Below are 19,447 nucleotides of genomic sequence, written 5' to 3'. Positions count from 1 at the left end.
AATATCAAAGTTTTTATATAATTGCAATCTTACGTTCTCAATTCTGCAACCAAACGGGCTCGTGAAAGGTGTAATTTTTGAATGTCTTCCTTTTGGATCAAATCGTACTCTCCTAATATTATTGGTTTTGGTATCATAATCATTTTTAGTATTTTTTTATTATGGCTTAGTACACATTTCTTAGCACGATTTAATGATAATCGATCAAACTATCATCCATTGATCGTCAATTGAATTATTATACATTTATTATCAGCTAAATCATCATCTATTAATCGTCAACTGAACTATTACCCACTGCTTATCACTTAAGCCATCATCCATTAATCATCAACCGAACTGTCATTCATTTCATCTATCCTTCCCGTTCATTAATGACGAAAACTCTGAAACTTGACTGCTTTTTTCCCCAAATTGACAAAATATTTCACTCGATAAATTACTTCTACACCTACCTGGCATAGACACTTTTCTCATAAATAAATAAAATTAATTTATCGAACTAGCACTCCAATAATTGGTCTGCTCGCTTCAAGTTTATAATAAATCTTTCGTAACCGATATACCTGCGGATATCTGTCTAATGTTTCGATCGGTCACGTCGCATGGCGTAAACTGATAATCACGAAGAAACGTGTTAATTAATCGCGATGATTGCAGAAGCGGAAAGATCTGGTCGAGCGAACGATCCGAATTCGCAAACGCAGGCTGCGCTGGAGAACAAGCATAACATGGAGCAGAGGGAACAATACTACGCGACCGTGAGGAAACCGGGCCAGCAGTCACCCTGTCGCGAGGTGAGCGCGCTGGAAAGAATACCCGAATATTCCGAAGACATTTATCCGTACGCCACCTTCAATCTGCCCGAGCAGGAAAACCTGTCGGCGAACCCGATGCGACAGGCGTTCTACTACGAACGTAGCGAAACGATGCTGCAAGGCAATCAGGTACGAGTACCGATCATAAATAACTGTCGACGAAATTCGATAAAGAAACGTTTCGAAGATGGCGAGAAGAGACCTTTTCAAACGGATGTACTTTCCGTGGCTCCTACACACGGAGTAATTTAATCGATCGAAAAGGCTGTATCCTTCTCTTCTGTGCGCGTGTCTCACATTCGTGCATACCTGGCGCGTTACGGGAAAGAAATGTCTCTTCATCGGGGAGGGTGGAACGATATATCCTCGTGTACGAGCGTGAGAGATCAGGTCGATGATATATTGCTTGTATACACGTAGGCGGATATCCCGAGAGATCAAAGTAGCCTGCACTCGATCTCGCGTATAAATGTAAGACGACTTCCATTTATGTATCGTGCCCGAGCTTACGTTAGATCTGGCGAGACTTTCCTTTCAAGTAAATGTGCTTGCCTCTGTGTGGTCGGAAAACTTGTTACTTACCTCGAACATCAATAGAGAATCTGGTTCTGCAAACTGGTGAAATAATCGTATACGTACACAGCAGTGTCCGCTTAGCTGCGGTTGCTTCGATTTACATTTTCCCTGCAGCTAGCCAGCCAGGGTAAGGTAATCGAAAATTTTTCCTTCTGCTCTTCGCTCGTCTCTAAACAAGCTTTACGTGACAGTTTAAAAAATATTAAGGGCGAATGAGATACAAAAAAAAAAAAAGATTATTTAATATACCTAGCCACGGAATTAGAACTACGTGCGCAAATTTCTCTGTTCTAACTACTACGCTATATCATAGATAGTAAATAGTTCTTGACTGTTCAAATTACTATTCGATACGCAGACGTTCGTGTATAGAGCAGCTAATTTATTACTGTTGAATATCACGAAGCCAAATCCATACAGTTGCTTTCATCGAAGAACAACCCCCATATCTTATGCTTATGCAGCCATTTCGTTTAATGGCATTGAACGTCATTGAGATGTTTGTATGTAGCTTCTAATGTCGAGGCTTATACCAAAGAACGTAGGTAACTTTTACACGTTGCAGTGCGACATGGAGCAGTATACAAAGGTACGAGGAAGGGCGCGGCGGAAGTCGAAATCGTTCAAGTCAGAATCGGAGGAGTACGATACACTAGGCTCGGACAGCGACACGGAGGTCGGTACCAGCAGTCGCACCGAGTCGTCGAATCACCTGGACGACTCCGGGCCGGCGTCGATAATGACGCGATCCCCGGGGCCGAATTCGATCGGGCAGAGGGAGCAGCGACTAGCCCTGGTCCCGAGGCCGGTTCATCATAGTAAGTTAGTATTCGATTTTCTGTGTCGACGCCGGCAACAGCCTTAAACAGCATCCAGGTCGCCACTAACGTCTCACGTTTCTCGCATCAACGTGTCTCGCGTGCACCTTCCAGATGTGCTGTACCACACGCACGAATCAAGTACATCAACCGAGCCGTCACCAATTTCTGAGAGGAAGACCTTCCCGAGGCTCGAGAAGCAAAGGTACGATAACCCGGAGAAATATTCCTATGGATTGTACTACGAGTCATTTTCGTTCGATTATCTGTCAAACTTTCTAAACGAATCTTTTTTATGAATTCTATTATCAGCGATATAATCTTTCTCTGGTTCATTCATTTCCTTTGAGTCTGTATACTATATACGGTAGAACTTTATTCATGGATACGATATCTTAGCGCCTCGTTAAGTGAACTTCTATTGAACGAATCTACTTGTAAAAACGTGAACTCGTATTATACAGACGAATGGAAAATTATAAGTAATGGACAGAATCAAGGAACTCCTACTATATGAGTTCTTTCACTATCGTTGAATTCAGATAAATAGAGTTCTAGCGTGTATTTATCATTATACTGTGGATGTTTATACAAATTTATATCTTTTTGAACACAGCCAGAGAGATGAAGTTGCTATAGAGAACTTATTTCACCCTTTAAATATTATAACGAATATTTTACTCTGAATATTTTACATATATTTGCATGTTTTTTCTATGTTTCCTAAAAATGTATAAGCATCTTTATTCATTATTATTCAGCTTTCCCAAAAGTACTTTTCCATTTTTAATATACTGGCTATGAAAAGAAAGCATAAAAGGAAAGAGTAAAAAATGAGTCTAATCGCTACCGATATAACTTCGATCTCTTTTAACGTAACATCATGATCGATGCTTAATCCACTCTAATCTCATTCTGGAAATTTGTTATCAAAAATGCCTACTGTTATAACACGTTCAATGTCGTATCATATGGAATTGTTAAATTTGCAGGAATCAAGGAGCAACGCCCGATATGGGGATGGACGGTCGTGTACCGGGAATACTACGCCCTGTGATGAAGCTCTCGGAATCCGGGATGCATTCGTATTCGAGGGGAGCATCACCGAGTCAACCGTCGAGGCCTGGATCTTGCGATCGGCTGGGGAAAGATCCGAGCCCGAGGAAGTCCGTAGAGTCGTTGTGCCTGCTGGAGGAACCCGGATCGTCCAGAATGGCAAGGAAGGAAGAGGACTGGGGCAGCGAGTTGTCTACGTTGGAACTGAAGCCGCCGACAGGTTTCACGGACGCGCACGAGACCAGCGAAGCGGAGTGCGATATCGACATGAAACTGAAGCTCCACAGGAAGAGGACGGGTTTTCCTTCTAACTCGCTCTCGAAATCACCTAAAGACTTCACTATCACTGTCTAAGTGTGTTAATCAAATATTCGAAGAAAAAAAAATGAAGTAAAACTAAAATGAAACCGCAAAAGTTAATGAAACGAGTAAAAAAAAAAAAAAACGATATATCGCATAAGAGACACAGTCACACGTACACACATACAGACACAGACACGTAAAAATAATAAAGATGCCAAAGCATGATGAGTGTTAATTCAAAAAAGCAAAAATGTAAAAAAAATACGAAACGCAAAAAAGAAAATTTCCTCGCCGTTGAGATTGTCGGGATTCCCCAACGCTTCTCTGTGGATGGATGACTGTCTTTCCGTGTAACTACCGTCGACGATCCATTTACAATAAAGAGGTATTTTTGTAAGAAAAACCGGAAAAAAGCTAACCACCAGTGTAATTTCTTTCGTGAACCTTTACCTATGCAGCACCGAAAATACCAAAGAATGTAAATAAGAGTATTCTATTTTGTTTTCTATAGATTTCGAAGGAATTTATTGATTTCGGATTTAAATTCATCGACGATTGATGTGACACTTCGTTAAGTGCCGATCGAAGAGATAGATAGCTTCGAAGCGAATTCGAAATTCCCACCGATCGGTTGCCTTTCAGGCGAGAACAGTGATTCGTTAAAATGACAATTTGTGGCTATAGACGCGGTCATAAACAAGACGTCAATCAGCTTAATTACTAGCGCTTATCAGTTGCACGTCAGTCGTATTTCCACAGGAGGGTAATTCGATTCTAGAATTTATCTGGAGACAAAATCGCTACGTTATCGTATGTGATAAACGATGTATTTCAACGTGTTTTATTGAATCTACATCGCTTTAATATCGATCGAAGCATATAAAAAATTAAAAATTTCTTGTTAATGAATTAGTTAGTAGATTCAATCATATCTTTGTGATAATTCCCTAATCCCTGTTGTTATAACGATATCAGTTACCGGAGAATACTTACCTTTACCGTCGTTTGATAAGTCCGAGAGAATGGTAAAACTCCTAAATTCCCACCGTCGATAACGATGAAGAGCTTCATGACCTTAAGCTTCATTCATCTCTCGTGCATCGTTAATTTATTATTTCCATATCATGCAAACAATCCCGAATGCACAGTTTTTTTATTTTAGTTTGAATAAAACAATTTCCTATTTTCTATTATAGTAATTTTTTTTACTACTATACGGATTTAATACCAAGAAACAAATTAGGTAGAAACAACATGGAAAGAACAAAGAAAGGTCAATAAACAATAGCAAGACTGTCACTGTCACAGAAAAAGGAAGCCCTAAATTTAAAGAAAAATTTAACGATAATACCATCTACTTTGATCGACAAATGCAAAAGAAATCAATATGTGAGGGAAAGAAAATACTGGTCGTCGGTTATGGGCGCAGTGTGTGGCGCGATTTATAATTTTACGATCGATGCAATGAATGACTCACGTTTTTTTTTTTTTTTTTTTCGATAGTAAGAAGTGTATATTACTACAACATACTTGTGGGATATCGATTGCAACAATGATCGCATCAGAGAAGGGGTGGAGAGCTGGAGCGGGGATTCGCTACTTTTCTACACGGCGGATACGTATACAACAAAGAAAAAACACACACTTATTAGCTGTGACAATAGTTTTTCGCATATCAGTATGTGTCGTGTAGTCGCATTTTTTCTTTTCGTTTTAACCAGGGTAGATTACAATAAAATTCGCATTCAGAAAACACGGAATACTATTTCATTCGAATCATGGTAGATCGCGTCGAACGCGGAGTGGAGCCTCGGTCGTTCGGTGTCCACCCCGTTTTCTCGTCTATAAAATTATCGTAAAATATGTATATGGCAGTCAAACAATGTTTCGTTTCGTTGATCATCTAAAAAAAGGGGCGTGGAATGTTTCTTAAAGTTTTTTCATCTTTTTTTTCTCGTTTTGCTCCGTTTGCTTCCTTCTTTTTTTTTTTCTTCGTTTGTTTAAAAAATTCGCGTAAACGATTGGCAGACAGTCGTTGGCAATGTTTCGTTTTGCGCAAATGGAAGAAAGAAAACCGTGAGGTTCACACGAGCGAGGACAGCCGTCAAGAAAAATCTGAACGAGCATCAGTTCGACACTTAACATTGAGTATTACGCAGGTAACTGGTTAACATTTATCTCAGTGTGTATACATCCATGCTAGCTTAGTATTTAATTGGTCAAGATACTGTTACGGTGAAAGGACATACGTGTATCTTTTGCCTGTTTCCACTGTGCATTTCTTCCAACTTTTCGCTTTAGCGTAGCTGTGGTCGAGAACAATCGAAGCATCGTACGATCGTTTAAGGTAAACGGACATGTTACAATCTTGATCGTTCGAGTTATTAGCTGTTCTCCAATTTATATGTATATATCTTGTTCTTCGAGTTTTTCCAACTTCGCAAATTTTTGTACTATATCGAATTGAAACATCGCATGCTAGTCGTAATGAAACTGCAGCGCAATTTCTCAGAAACTAGTACAACGCTAGCTGGCGAACGTGGAGAAAATTTTCTTCGATGTCGTTCCGTTGCGAATTACGATTAACTAGGAAGAAAAATCATCGATTATAAAAAATGTATACGCGCGAATACTGTTCGCCAACGAGCTATCATCGCGGGAAGTTATTTGCACACTCAGTCAGTCAATTATACGATCGATTAGCTTTGATTACGTACGCAATATTGCTAGAATCCATGACGAACAGAAAATTAACCTTCACATAAATCCGTCTTCTTAGCGCGTCTCCTTGCATTTCCGTTTTTCTGCCATGCAGTTCCATTACGACGTCGCCGTGCTAGCGGAAGTAGCGTGCCATTCAAAATTTCAGGGTTCGAGGAATGAAAAAGGTCGGAGATGATGGGACCCATCGATTAGGCCAATTGCAAGTGTGAAACGCAAGTGAAAAGTCGTTCCGCCATTTTCATAGGTGGCAAAAGCTTCTCGGTGTATCATCATTATCCCATATTTTTTCTAGAGCGCTACGCATGTCATGTCCGATCATCGATTAGCTGAATGACAATTAATGCTTTGTTTATTTAGTGTACACGTGAAACATCATGGATACGTATATAAAGAGTTTCTCTTATCGTAGGCCTGTGCGAATACTTGCATTTAAATGTCGCGCGTCGATTGACTCGATGCTGCGGAAACTAACGCCGGAAAGGAAACGTATTAATAATCGTAATATACTATAATAATCGTAAAAAACACCGTTCTTGTCGGTCGCGGTCTTTTCTCATTTTTTTCTTTTTTTTTTTCTTTTTGTTGCTTTAATTCGTTTGTTTGTCGTGTTTGCAGTCTTACGGTGGCGTGACGTTGTACGTTCCCCGCGCGCGGATTCTCTAATTCGAATAATGTAACATCGTGGTCGACCTGAAATTTACCTCTAAACGCTAGAACCGATTTCTCCGATGATATTTTTGCCTCGCTAATTCTCTAATGACTTTTGGTCGACTGTACGATCAAGCGTTCGACTTTTCTTTACTCGTTGCCATTTATTAACGAACTATTCGCGGCGCGTTCCCGATTTTTCTTCGAAAATTTGGCTCGCTCGCGAACGTTTCGCAGATTTTCAAGCGACACCTCGAGGTTCGTGTAGGCCTTCGATACGCGTGTTTACACGCTCGTTTACATTATCGAACACTTATCTTCTATCGGGCTTTCGATGGCTGCGTCTGCAGTCCGTTCATCGCATCGTTCTAGAATCTTCATCACGATTTTTCAGAACATATGTAACGGAAGCTCGTGTACAATAACATTTAGGAAAAAAAGATAGAAGCATCGAATCCTTTATTATTAATCAGAGGAATTAATTTTAATTATTGCTAACAACGTGAAAAGAGATAATTATAAAAAAGGCGAAAGTAAAGACAGGATTAAGAAAAGACGAGGAGAACAGAAACGACAATTACCACGAACGTCGCACTGTTTTAGTCCGCACCGCGTCAACGCACCCCTTCCGAGCAAACGAACAGCCGTAAACGCAGCCACGCGTTCATTACAACTCGTCTCTTACGTGGAAAAAAACCCGAACGCATCGAGTACAGAGAAACAACGATGGGAACGACGTGAATAACGCGTTCTCCCGTGACAAAGTAAGAAAAGAAACGAAATGAACAAGAAAAACGTGTGCGTCGTCGATTACGATTGTGTTATGCTGACTAGAGTCTAAATTATTTTTCTATACACACCTATCTCGTTTATCCTCCGAATTAATTATGTATAATATTTATATATGTATAAACGATGCGACGACCGATCCTCCCAGGAATCGATCGATCCACATACATCCTTCGTTGCACATCTACTTACTTTCTCATGCACACTCGTACTCATACACACTCTTCCTCTCAGCTCATTTTTATATCATTCTTTTGTATCCGTATAGGTACATTCAGAATTTACGGTGCTTATCGTAAAATACAGTACAGATTCGTATTCGACGCCGTTCCGTGACGCAGGTACCGTGACATCACGCAAGCGAGGAAAATGTTCTGTTTCTTTTGATTTTTCCTCCGTGTTCCGCGTCGATGGGAGGGACTTGAAGTGACGGTGTCCACGCGAGCCGCCCATTACTCTATCACACGGCTCAATTCTCGAGAACACCCGCGAAAATTTCAATAAATTCTACGTACGCACACATGCATGCTAATCACGGTATCTCGCGTGGCGATTCGAAACGTGACGTTACAATGTGTAGCTTTCCACTTCTCATATCATAAATATCTGAATATAATATATTTATATTTGCATTTATATTTATATATATTTATATTTTATATATATATTTATATTTATATATACCTTTTTCTCTCTTTATGTATACGATGCGTTTTGTCGTGTGATTCATTTTCGCTCGTTTAAGCAAGTTAACAACAGTCAGTTCGTTCGGTGGTGTACTATTTTTATGCTAAAAGAGCTCGTCGTCAATTCTCCGTGCACTTTTAACAGCGGTATTATAGCGTGCATCCGTTGCTTTGTATACAGGTGTATATACTTTGTATGTATACGATGTGTATAGTTGGCGTCCAGACACGTCTTTGCACGAGTCAACAACAATCTCGCGTTCTAATTATCCCTAATTACAGCGGAACCGATATTACATTAATATATCGCATATGGTACAGACATTTTTAGCTCTTTCTCGTTGTAGGGAGGGATTCGCTGGCCCAATCGGCCCAAAGGAATTATCTACTTTCGCGATGCCTTCCCTTCCTGTGCTCACGAGCAGGAAGGCACCGTTTTGTTTCTGTCCAGCTCGAGCGTTTTCTATCTTATCGGATGATACATAAGACTCAACTACCATTCGTTCTTTCTCTACGAAATGTATCAATCGATTTTTGTAATAAAATCTCTATCGAGATTCAAATAATTCAAGTCGCAATTATCAACGAGAAAGAATCGAATAGTCTTTGATCGTCATCCACGAACGCTGTGCTCGACGCTGGACGTCGGCTCGGTTTCTCTGATTCGTCAGAAGCCTTCCATTATAAGGCTCCAAGCGGTTACGCTCGCTTAGTTACTGAATCATCGACAACGTTCCTTTATCTGTCGAAACGATGCACATGAGACTCACGATCGTATCGATCGAAAAATGATGAACATATCTCTAGGATCAAATTCGTTTAACGAAAGTCTACATTCTTGTGAAACAGAGGGCAAGAAAGCCAAAGATAGGTCTACCAAAGGGTAGTCGAATGTCGCAACTGTCGTACATCGATTTATACGCTTCTGCATCTCTTTCGCCCTCCCACCTCTCTCTTTTCTTGGCTTACTATGTTTCTTAGCTGATGTGTCCGAAAGTTAGCAAGAAATACAACCCGCTGATATTCTCATCGGCGCGAACTATATCTAAGCCTTAAGTTTTCTAATTTTCCTTCAGGATCCCTTAACGAACTGCTTCAAATCACGCTGATCAACGTTTGGATTTCGTTCTGATAAAGGTATGTCGAGTGTCGTCAAATATTAAAACGGTGATAAGAACGGTGATGATTTACACTGTAAAATGACCTTGGTTCCTCGTTCCATCGCGTCGATCAGCCCGAAGGAAGAAGCACGGTTTTACGTTTAAGTAGACTACATCGACATCCAGTTAAAAACCGATAACGAGTTTAAAAAGTCGTTCAGTCGTGAATTACGTTTACATACGTCTTATTAATACGGACACGGTTACATACATGCACATATACATATACAGATTTTTTTGAGATTTTTTTCATGCTTTTTTTTTTGTTAAACTTTCACGTCGTCGATCGTTAATCGGCAGTAAAATGTAAAAACGAAGGACGATAGATCGTTCGTCAACGATTAGTCACAACGTATATAAGATGGTAAAAAACACGTATAGAAGATGGATCGAAGGTGTCACAGGCAGTTATTGTTTCCGTATCACGTAAATTATGCCGACTTAGCAATACGCATATAAGTGTATATAAGAATTCTGGATGAGAGAACAGTCTTCCGGATGTTAGATCTCATAGAAAAATGACCGCATGGCAAAGGAACTTGTGGCTAGAATAAATTTTACAACAGCGTCGAATTCTATTTTTCTGTTTTTTTTTTCTTTTTTCTTCTTTTCTTCTTTTTTATATCACAATGAAGAATCTCGCTGGATCACATGAATTTGGACAACGTTAGTCTAAAAGCTGCTCAATCTCCATTGATCCGGTATATACCGATCAAGGTCATCTCTGATATCACGATTGGAAATTAATCTCGTTAATTATCGAACGCTTCAGATTGTCGTCGTCGTAGCTTGTTCTTTGTCTTTCTGTCGCGTCTCGATGCTCGATTGGCCAGGTCGGAAATCACGCGGGACAACGAAATACCGCGATGAAGAAAAGTTCACGTAGACGTAGCACATTTTCCACGTTTTGCTTAATTCAAATCTTACACGTTAGGAATGGATTACGACATTAATTAATTAGATAGGATGATAAACAAGCTACATTTGTTCGCATTCTCTTACTCTCTCACATTCTCTCCTTCGCGTACAGACATGATACGTTCGCAAAAACAGGTTTCACGTTTGCTATCGGTTATCTATTTTCCACCGAGTTAATTTACAGCGATCGAGCTGCGATTGGTCACGGTTTGCTATCATTCTCACGGATCATGATAAATCGTTAAATACTCGCGCCTGCGCGACTTTAATCGCGTTCCGTCCACATGATTTTCATCCGTTGATCCTTTCTTTTTTATTTAACGTATTTTGCCTTCCGCTGGACGACTCATTCCATCAACCTCGAGAAAGTCGAATAGACGCACGACGACGCGTTTACGAACAATGTTTGGATCTTCAATTCCTTGTGACATTGCATGTTCGCTGCAGCGAAAAGAGACAGAGGGATGCAAGCATATCGAATTCGATTAGCGCGATGTTCTTCTTTGATTATAAAGTAAGAAACGATAGTGGATTTTATTTATAGATCGCAACGCGTGCACGACAGTGCGAATTCGATTGGTCAGTCTTCGGCTGAACGATAAAACCTTAGAAAGGGACTTAAAACGAAACGAGAGCGAATATAAACGATTCTTTGGTAAAGAAGTGATCGAATATGATCCAACTTATATAAAGGTGTTTACACGTACATCTAAATATACGTGCGTGTGTATATGTATGGTCGTAGGGTGAAGTGCGTGTACGCGTGATGAGTAATGTTATGTAAGTATGTTATGTGCACGATACGCGCGAAAATGTGTCTGTGTGGATATATACAGAAAAAAACGAGTAGTGTACACTTACACGATGAACAACATTAAACGAAGGTCCAGGGTGGCGTGCTTTAATAAGTGGTTTTTGGCACCCAGCTACACCAAAAACAGGACCCTCATTTTTCTTTTTTTCTATACCGCGTGTACGCGTACCCTCGTCATTCGACGTCCTCGAGAGTGTACACGTACACGCGCATAAGCTAACGCGATCAATTATTTACACTAAAGGTGCTTGAGAATCCTCTTCAGGCTGATCCTAGGATCGATTTGCCGTTCTTCCGTTTGTGCGAAGACGTGTCCAATTTGGAACTCCTTACGCTGTAGCCTATGTGATAGAAAAAGAAAGTTTATAAATAGTTTATAAATACTCTACAGTTAAAACTACATTCGCGTAGAGCTTGACCTACGAACATGATAGTCGACATGTATTTCTTTATAGTCGGAAAATACTGGTTGATACATGGACGTTACGATTGTTCAAATCATAGAAAGATTGTATGCGTATCTACATTAGAATTATTGAAAAATATGAAATATTTATATATTTCTATGCTTGAGGGATAGAAGCATTCGAACGTTAAATACAGGGTGGCTACTCACAGAATCAGGATTACACTTCGGGCAGTGAGTAGCTCGATCGGTTACAGCGGTTCTGACCGGCTCGAGGAAACACTGCAACCGAAGATCGGCAGGCATCATTGAGGCAACATTTTGCAGCTCGACTCCATACCCTCTGGTCTCATACGCATGCTGCCATTCGTCACGTAACCGTTCGCGTCAACGATAACGGAGACACTGCCCGGGTGATTGTGATAGCTTACATTCCGATGGGTCATAACTATGTTTTTCTCGTGCTCGTTTCCCGTGTGGGCGAACATGCAGCTCTCGCTGCTTCTACTACTACACGGTTCCATCGAGTGATCCACTCGAATCGGAATAGAATAATCGGACATGGAATTCACTTCCACCGTCGCGTATTCTCTGATCATCGTTGGTTTAGGAGAATAATCCATCTGCATGTGTTGCATCGACGAGGTAGGTACATCGGTGGGATCTGTTATCGTGGACACGTGACCATTGGCCATTGAGTATAGATCCGGCTCGTCGTGAGTTTTTGATGACAGCATTGTCTCCAGGCATTGATATAATAGCGCGTAATCCTCCTATGAAGAGCAAAAAATGGTTTTAATATTGTAAATACTTTCTAAATGAAATTTGATAAAGGATAAAATTATAGGTTGCGAAGTATACCTTTGATCGGAAGACTCCGGGTCGTTTCATGTACAATAACTTCGCGAACATATAAATATCAGCACTATCCTCGAACTCTAGTTGCTTATTCAATGTGGTGAGCAGAATAAAGATTGCAGCCTCGACGCCACCGAACCTGGTGCCAATAACGATCAGCGTTATTTCTATATTCATTATGAGTTCATGAAATAATAATATTTGCAGAAAATTACCTATCCATTACGACAATAGGGCCGTTTTGGTAATCCCGATGTAAATCGTGAATCAAGGTTACAAGTGGTCTCGGATTGGTATTGTGTGGCCAAAAGCCAGGTTGGGAACGCGGTCCTTGGACGATTTTGGCACTCAATTCGTAATCGTCTTGCAGAGATCGGACCGCAACTTCGCGCAAGATCATTCCGCTCGCGGTTTCCTTGATTCCACAAAATCGTACGCGAAATGTCTCTGACTCTAAATCTTTTCCCTCGGTAGGCCAAAATTCGGGATATTCCTGTGAATTATTTAATTATTATTTACTGTTACTTAATCGTTCAACCTTAAAGATACGGAGTATTGAACAAAAAGCTCCATTTACTTCGTCGCATTCGGTTAGCATAACTACAGTTTGCGCATTGTAATCCCACATCATTTGCCAGAACTCCATGATTGTATTTTCCATTGGATGTTGGGTAATGATGAATTCACGATTGCGATGGAAGCCTGGAAACGAACAAATTGGCTTCGCGTTCAACATTATATCGAATTTGAATAATTTCGAACGATTATTTACCAGCAATCCATGTAGCGTTGATGTAGTCACTTCCATCGATTCCGGGCTTCGGCGTCAGATGAACGCGAGCTGTTTCGATTGAGATAACGTCTTGGTTACGATTCTTGTGAAGATTGCACGGTTTGATCGCGGAGACAAGATTGAATTCTTTCGGTTTCCATGAAGTCACCAGCTGAAAATATAATTGTAAAGATCGTATTAATATACATATAAGAGAACCTAGAATATAGTAATTATTCTATTCTACAACTTATAGTAATACTTATAGTACAAATTATAGTAATTATTCTATTCTACAGTACCTTGTACTGAGCTTCAAGATTGTTCCATGCCTCGATATTGGAATTATTAGGATTCAGCATGTCTTGAACATATTCTAATAGATTGTTTGCCTCAATATTAGTTTCACCGCTTTCAATAGCTTCTTGCAAAGCATGATGAATGAACACGTATTGTTCCTCGGTTTGGACCAAGAAATTCCGCTGTGTGCGGATGTGTTTTAGGAATCCAAATACGTTCACTTCGTTCTTGCACTTGGCTTGTTTCAGCATAGCGTCAATTACAATATAGGTGCCTGTACGTCCAACGCCAGCGCTGTAATAAAAGCAATTTTAGTTCATGACTATATTTGTATCTCTTATACTGCTTATAGTACTGTACTTAAAAGTGTTCGCCTATCTCTACCTGCAGTGAACAACGATTGGTCCTGCATCCGGAGGATTGGCATTGGAAGATTTCCGGATGAAGCTCAGAACCGGCAACGGATGTTCTGGTACACCATGATCAGGCCATCCGGTGTAATGATATTGCCAAATGATACGTTCTCCCATATTTACTCCATTCTTCTTCTTCTTGACCTATAGACATTAACATCATTTAGGTCTTGAAAGAATTTATCGATGAAACTTTTTATAAATATATCAACCTTCATGTGACGAATTTGAAGGGTACGAATGGTGTACGTAGCCATAACATCCTCTCTCAACAGAGTCACTTGAATATAGCCATAAGTCTCAGATCCCTTCTTAGGCCAGTACATATCACATTTTTTCTGTAAACAGCGAAAGACAGAAAGAGTTAAATAAGAGAATACATACAAGTTAGATGTATATAAAATAGTAGAGGTACTCACACGACCACGTTCGACGAGATTGGTGATCATAACAACGATCGATACCCTTTGTTCCCATACCATACGCCAGAATCCATCGAAAGTCGGTGGCAGTGGTCCTTGTGTACCAATATACGCACGCGTACGCTGCCAACCGTCGATGTAATTCGCGTTCACGTAATCGTGACCCTTCTTCGGGGGTCCTCCGCCGCATGATAACAACTGCACTCGAGTATGGTCGTCTATGAACAGAAATTTTCTTCCTGTACCTTTTCACTGCCAATTAAATAAATTACCGAAACATTTGAACACTAAAAAAATATTTAGTAATATATTCGATTAATTTGCAATAAAGGCTAACGTTATTACTAATTAAGTATTTGAAAGCATTAATTCTATTTTTCTCCAAACTCGCATCTCACTGTCAAGCATTCCGTTACTAGTATTATTTTCCCATCCAGGACGTTTGGTTAAACACTGAAAACCCATGAATCAACGTCGTTGCGGGTCGTCCAGGTGATCGTCTCCCATTCTCTCCTCTTTCTCTCTCACCCATCACCATTGATAGGCATTAACGAGCAGTGCCGCGAAGCATCTGTGACCTCGTTGCAGAGTGCTGCCGGTCACTCACATTAAAAGCGAACGAGAGCAACTCGTTAATCCGATAACATCGCGAACGGTTGAAGCTCGCAGCATCGCGAATTTCGACGCGTTAAATCGCGCGCGATTTCACTTAGACCAACCATTCCGCTTATCTCAGCAAAAGCCGATACGTTATCGGTATAAAATCACGAGAGATTTTCGTTCCTCGCTTTTCCTGATAGACTAGACGATCTTATCTACGCACAGAGGAATATTACTTAGTTGAAATTCTAATAAAGCAGAATTATTACAAGTAGAATTATAATTCTGTAGAATTGTTACAAACGGTATCAAGCATAAACGGAGGAAGATTAAACTTTAATCTAACTTGCGCTTTATACGCTTGCTTTCATTGAAAGCTTAATAAACGACCTTGGTGTTAACATAAGATAAGATACGATCGATTACCACAAATAGTACAATCTTTAGTATCGAATAACAAGGGTAAAGGGTTAATCCATCATTAAACGAAGGAAGCGCAGCGTTACATTGATCGGTTTTAACGAGATGACGAGACATAATATTACGGTACTCGAGGTACGGCGAGACAGGGATTTCATGAATCAAACGAAAGTCGTTTCGTTTAAAATAGAAAGCGAGCTTGAGCGCAATTTCAGCTCTATTGGAGGCTAGTTCCACGCGAGGCTGAGTGACGTTCTGACGATTGCGGACTTCCGATACGCGCGATTACAATTGTCGTATCGTGCACGGTCTCTGTCCCGACATGCGTGAAACCTTCGCTGATTTACATGCTCGATGACGAACGAGCGGAGGAACGTTGGTACCGACGAAGAAGAGGAAACCTTGAAAAAAACGGAAATGTGCCATTGCTGCGAATTAATCGATTAAACAGAGTGCTCGATCGCCATTGCGCGAGAGATAACGTAGACTCTACGACTCTGTTGCATGAAATAAAATTAAACCTCGCGATATATCGCGAGGGTGAAAGGGAAACTTGGTTAAAAATAGAAGTTGGACGCCGGTGAGCTGCAGGAAGAAAAACAGGAGCTGCGTGGAGCTGTCGAAACCAAACGCTCTTCGATGAAAATAAAGATTTTCCCACGAAAAGATCTCGTTGATCTGGAAATCAAAGAAATGCACATAGTACTACTCACAGGCCAATATATTCAAGTATCGGTTCTTCGCCTTGTTCTCAACGTATTGGGAATTCTCTGCGGTGAATTTGCCACTTTCCGATTGAATGAACTCGTATTCCTTGCTGAACCCGATGTCCCCGTCCGCGTGTAAACTCGCAACGTGTTGTACGAATTTCTGAATGGCGACCGCGGTACGTTCTCCATCCTGCTCGCTGTTCTCCCATTCTTGAAGCGTGGGCACGTTGCGGGGCGGATAGTCGAGGAAGTAGTACGCGGTGTGGAAGCATTTCCTGAAAATTGGCCTCAGGCAAGGCCTAATGAGTTTCGTCATAAGCATGCATTCCAAAAGAAAATGTAAAAGAACAAACACAAACGGAGGAAAACCGAAATGAGAAAGAAAGAACAGGAATTTTAAAAGGGTTTGTCGAAACAACAAAGCGGTACAATATGATTCTTTTATACAACATATTCTTAACAAAGTATCTCGTAATAGAAAGTGCGGTAAATTAAACGCAATAAAAGACTGGGATTGTCAACTGTTTCCATTCGCGTTATCGCTTGCGATCGATCATCGTTTACGACCGACGAAACACGCGGGGAACTTATGTCCCTCCGTGTGCTCTCTTGTTCGTCGACGATCTTCCCGTAATGAAAAAAGTTCTCGCGTAGGAAGGAGAAACGTTTTCATTTTCTTTTCTTCCGGGACTCACAGTTCGAGGTACTTCTTCATCCCGTCGATGAGCTTCTGTTACTATCCATTCTATGATTGTGCAGAAAATTTTCAACGATCGGCAGAGCAAGAGGAATCGAGGTGAACGTTCCTCGAATAAACTGCAAGAGCGAGCAACGCACAGGCACAGAGCGAAGCACGCCGTCCGTGACCCAGAAAGTATTCCTTCTTTACGAATCGTTCCCTCGCGACTCACACAGTATCGCGTTTGAATCGACGTCCTTGAGCATCTTCGACGATGCCGATCGACCAGCGAAAATACAGGAGATTGCACGCGACGGCACGTGTTTTGGCACACGACTATTGTAACACTCGATGGAACCCTCCACTCCTGGCAAAACAAGCGAAACGAATGAAACGTGACGTCCCGATGTACTCACGAAATGCCGCCGTACGACTGGGAAACCTTACGTTGTCGTTGTTACTAGTTGTTATCGCGTACGATAAGAGGTCAGTCGGCGATAGAGAAGGAGAAAGACTGCGAGAATCGAAGAAAAGGAGGGACTAAACGCGCCGCGGAGAGGGAACCGTAAATCGGAGAGACACCTAGAGCCGAATGTTCACCGTACGTATAATTGTTTTCCTGTGCCATTAGCTATGATAATGTACGGCCAGTCTGAATACCACGAGAGCAGCCGGTAAACTGAGCGCTCGTCGAGCGGACTAATCGCGAACAGCGCACCGACTACGTGCCATGTAATACTGTATGACTGCATCGTAGATCGTTTGTAATTGCACGAAGACGACCGAATGCGTATTATCGTATGATGAGGGCGAGGTATTACATTTGCAAAGTTGAATGAGTGAATAAGACTGTGGGCAGTAATCTCGTGACTATCGGGGTTTACGAAGAACGAACACCACGATTTAATAAATTCTTGCTCTTCCGCCGATACCTCAATAATCCTGTTTCCGTTGCTAAAAATATATGAATTAGAAAAAAGGGAGGAAAGAAGAGAAAAATAAAAAGAAAGTAAAAATGTTTAATAAGAGAACGACGTCATGCAAGAAAGATATAGACGTTTAAAATGAAAGAGGACAAACGATTGATCCTCACTTCCATAGGACGAAGGACGTGATCATCAGCATCACCGCCAGACAAGCGCAGATCACCCCGGCAACCACTCCGCTGCTGAACCATATGGTACTGTGTGGCAATAACGGCGGTGCTCTGTTGCAATCGCGAATGCCGCGCACCTTCTGTGGAGCAGAACCTTCTCCGCGTATAATCAACCGATTGTCGATAGCGCTTCGCGTGCCTCCACGCACCACGATCTCATACACGCTGTTCATCGTCAGGTTTGGTATGATCATCTGTGGATAAAAAAGCGTTTATCGAAGTTATTCGGGTGCGTACACAACGTTTCTACGATCCTCGCTGTGTACTGGGGTTCTCTGTAAGCGACTCGTGTGAGTCATCGCGTAATTTCAATTTGGAATTCAACGTGATAAGGAAGTTCGTCCGTCCCGTGCATTTCCGGCACGTCTGCAGTCGATAACCGACAAAACGCTTTAATCGTTCAAGGATGTTCTCGTGTCAGCTGAGCGTATCAGCTCAAAACAACTCACATTTAGAGACAATTATAATAGTGCAAGTCAGTCTACTGCTATTTTTCGTAAACTAGCTTTCTACGTTTGATACTGTCAAAGAAATTGTTTATCAAACCAGATAAGAGAAAACATTGTTTATCTAGAGCTGAGAGAAATAATCGATGAATAGGGAAAACGAAAGGTTCCAGTTAACGGAGTTCCAGTCCAGTAATTCTCGGTGGCTGTCTCTTTTTCTTCGTGGTAGAGCATCGCGTGAAATAAACCAGCTATTCGCAGTGAAAACACTGAGAACGAAGAAAGTGGAAGAACTGTCGCGGCTGGTGGAGTCGAAGTGAAAATTATAGCAAACTGAAACGTACCGCGCTCTCAAGATGATTCTTTTCCGTCATCATTTCGATCTCCTCGTAACGATTGTCGTTCTCGATTCGATAATTGATGAAATAGTAATCGATAGAACCCCAAAAGAGATTCGGCCTGGCCCATTGGATGTAGACAGAATCGTGAGTCGGACAAGTAACGTTCAAGATCAAAGGCGCGCTGGGTCCTGAAATATCTGTTCGACGAATGATATGGTCCGAGGGCTCGCCCTCGTTCTTCCACGTATAAGCCTTTACCCATATCTTGTATTCCGTGTACGGTTCTGAAAGGAATTAACTGATCAGTTGAGGTAATGCGGTATCGTATAATCACTTGGTCCAGTGATTAGATGGAGAGCAGTTTTCTAGGTAAATCAGGAGGGACGAATTTTTCTATTAAAATACAATCTGATAATAAAATATTGCATGAGAAGAATGATATAGAATTAATGAAGACTAATATTAGATTTAATAACAGAAGAATGATATTTGAATAATATTGAAATATAAATTTTTAGTTGAGGTTATTAATTGATATTATAATAAAACAGTGTGTTTGTGGCATACATACAGAAGATAGTTTCAACCAACATCAATTACTTTATAATCCCGAT

At 41.0% G+C, this 19,447-nt stretch overlaps 2 protein-coding genes across 11 annotated transcripts in view; one reads left to right on the top strand and one right to left on the bottom strand.

The window, feature by feature from the left end:
- LOC100741368 (Down syndrome cell adhesion molecule-like protein Dscam2) overlaps positions 1–3,989 on the top strand; it is a 165,147-nt gene extending 161,158 nt beyond the window's left edge. For 2 of the 7 annotated variants that reach the window (XM_024364801.2, XM_033318600.1), the window contains 4 exons: positions 661–947; positions 1,960–2,212; positions 2,327–2,417; positions 3,205–3,989. In XM_024364801.2, the coding sequence (XP_024220569.1) occupies positions 661–947; positions 1,960–2,212; positions 2,327–2,417; positions 3,205–3,622 (1,049 nt within the window). In that variant the 3' untranslated portion in view covers positions 3,623–3,989. Of the gene's footprint in view, positions 1–660; positions 948–1,959; positions 2,217–2,326; positions 2,418–3,204 lie in introns of all 7 variants that reach the window. The other 5 variants (XM_033318598.1, XM_024364813.2, XM_024364803.2 and 2 more) reach the window with 5 other exon arrangements.
- Positions 3,990–5,516: 1,527 nt separating this feature from the next.
- The window catches only part of LOC100749778 (tyrosine-protein phosphatase 99A), a 428,501-nt gene continuing 414,570 nt past the window's right edge, over positions 5,517–19,447 (bottom strand). For 2 of the 4 annotated variants that reach the window (XM_033318607.1, XM_024364815.2), the window contains exons 8-20: positions 18,837–19,117; positions 17,984–18,240; positions 16,215–16,510; positions 14,479–14,699; positions 14,272–14,397; positions 14,031–14,203; positions 13,649–13,940; positions 13,347–13,518; positions 13,152–13,276; positions 12,790–13,067; positions 12,578–12,713; positions 11,927–12,489; positions 5,517–11,651 (exon numbers count right to left, since the gene is read on the bottom strand). In XM_033318607.1, coding sequence (XP_033174498.1) covers positions 12,022–12,489; positions 12,578–12,713; positions 12,790–13,067; positions 13,152–13,276; positions 13,347–13,518; positions 13,649–13,940; positions 14,031–14,203; positions 14,272–14,397; positions 14,479–14,699; positions 16,215–16,510; positions 17,984–18,240; positions 18,837–19,117 — 2,825 coding nt within the window. In that variant the 3' untranslated portion in view covers positions 5,517–11,651; positions 11,927–12,021. The remainder of the gene's footprint in view (positions 11,652–11,926; positions 12,490–12,577; positions 12,714–12,789; positions 13,068–13,151; positions 13,277–13,346; positions 13,519–13,648; positions 13,941–14,030; positions 14,204–14,271; positions 14,398–14,478; positions 14,700–16,214; positions 16,511–17,983; positions 18,241–18,836; positions 19,118–19,447) is intronic. The other 2 variants (XM_033318609.1, XM_033318613.1) reach the window with 2 other exon arrangements.

Source organism: Bombus impatiens, unplaced genomic scaffold, assembly GCF_000188095.3.
Source record: "Bombus impatiens unplaced genomic scaffold, BIMP_2.2 scf_0017, whole genome shotgun sequence".
In the NCBI taxonomy this organism is placed as follows: domain Eukaryota; kingdom Metazoa; phylum Arthropoda; class Insecta; order Hymenoptera; family Apidae; genus Bombus; species Bombus impatiens.
Note: the sequence above shows the minus strand (reverse complement) of the source record. Positions and strands in the feature narration are given on the sequence as shown.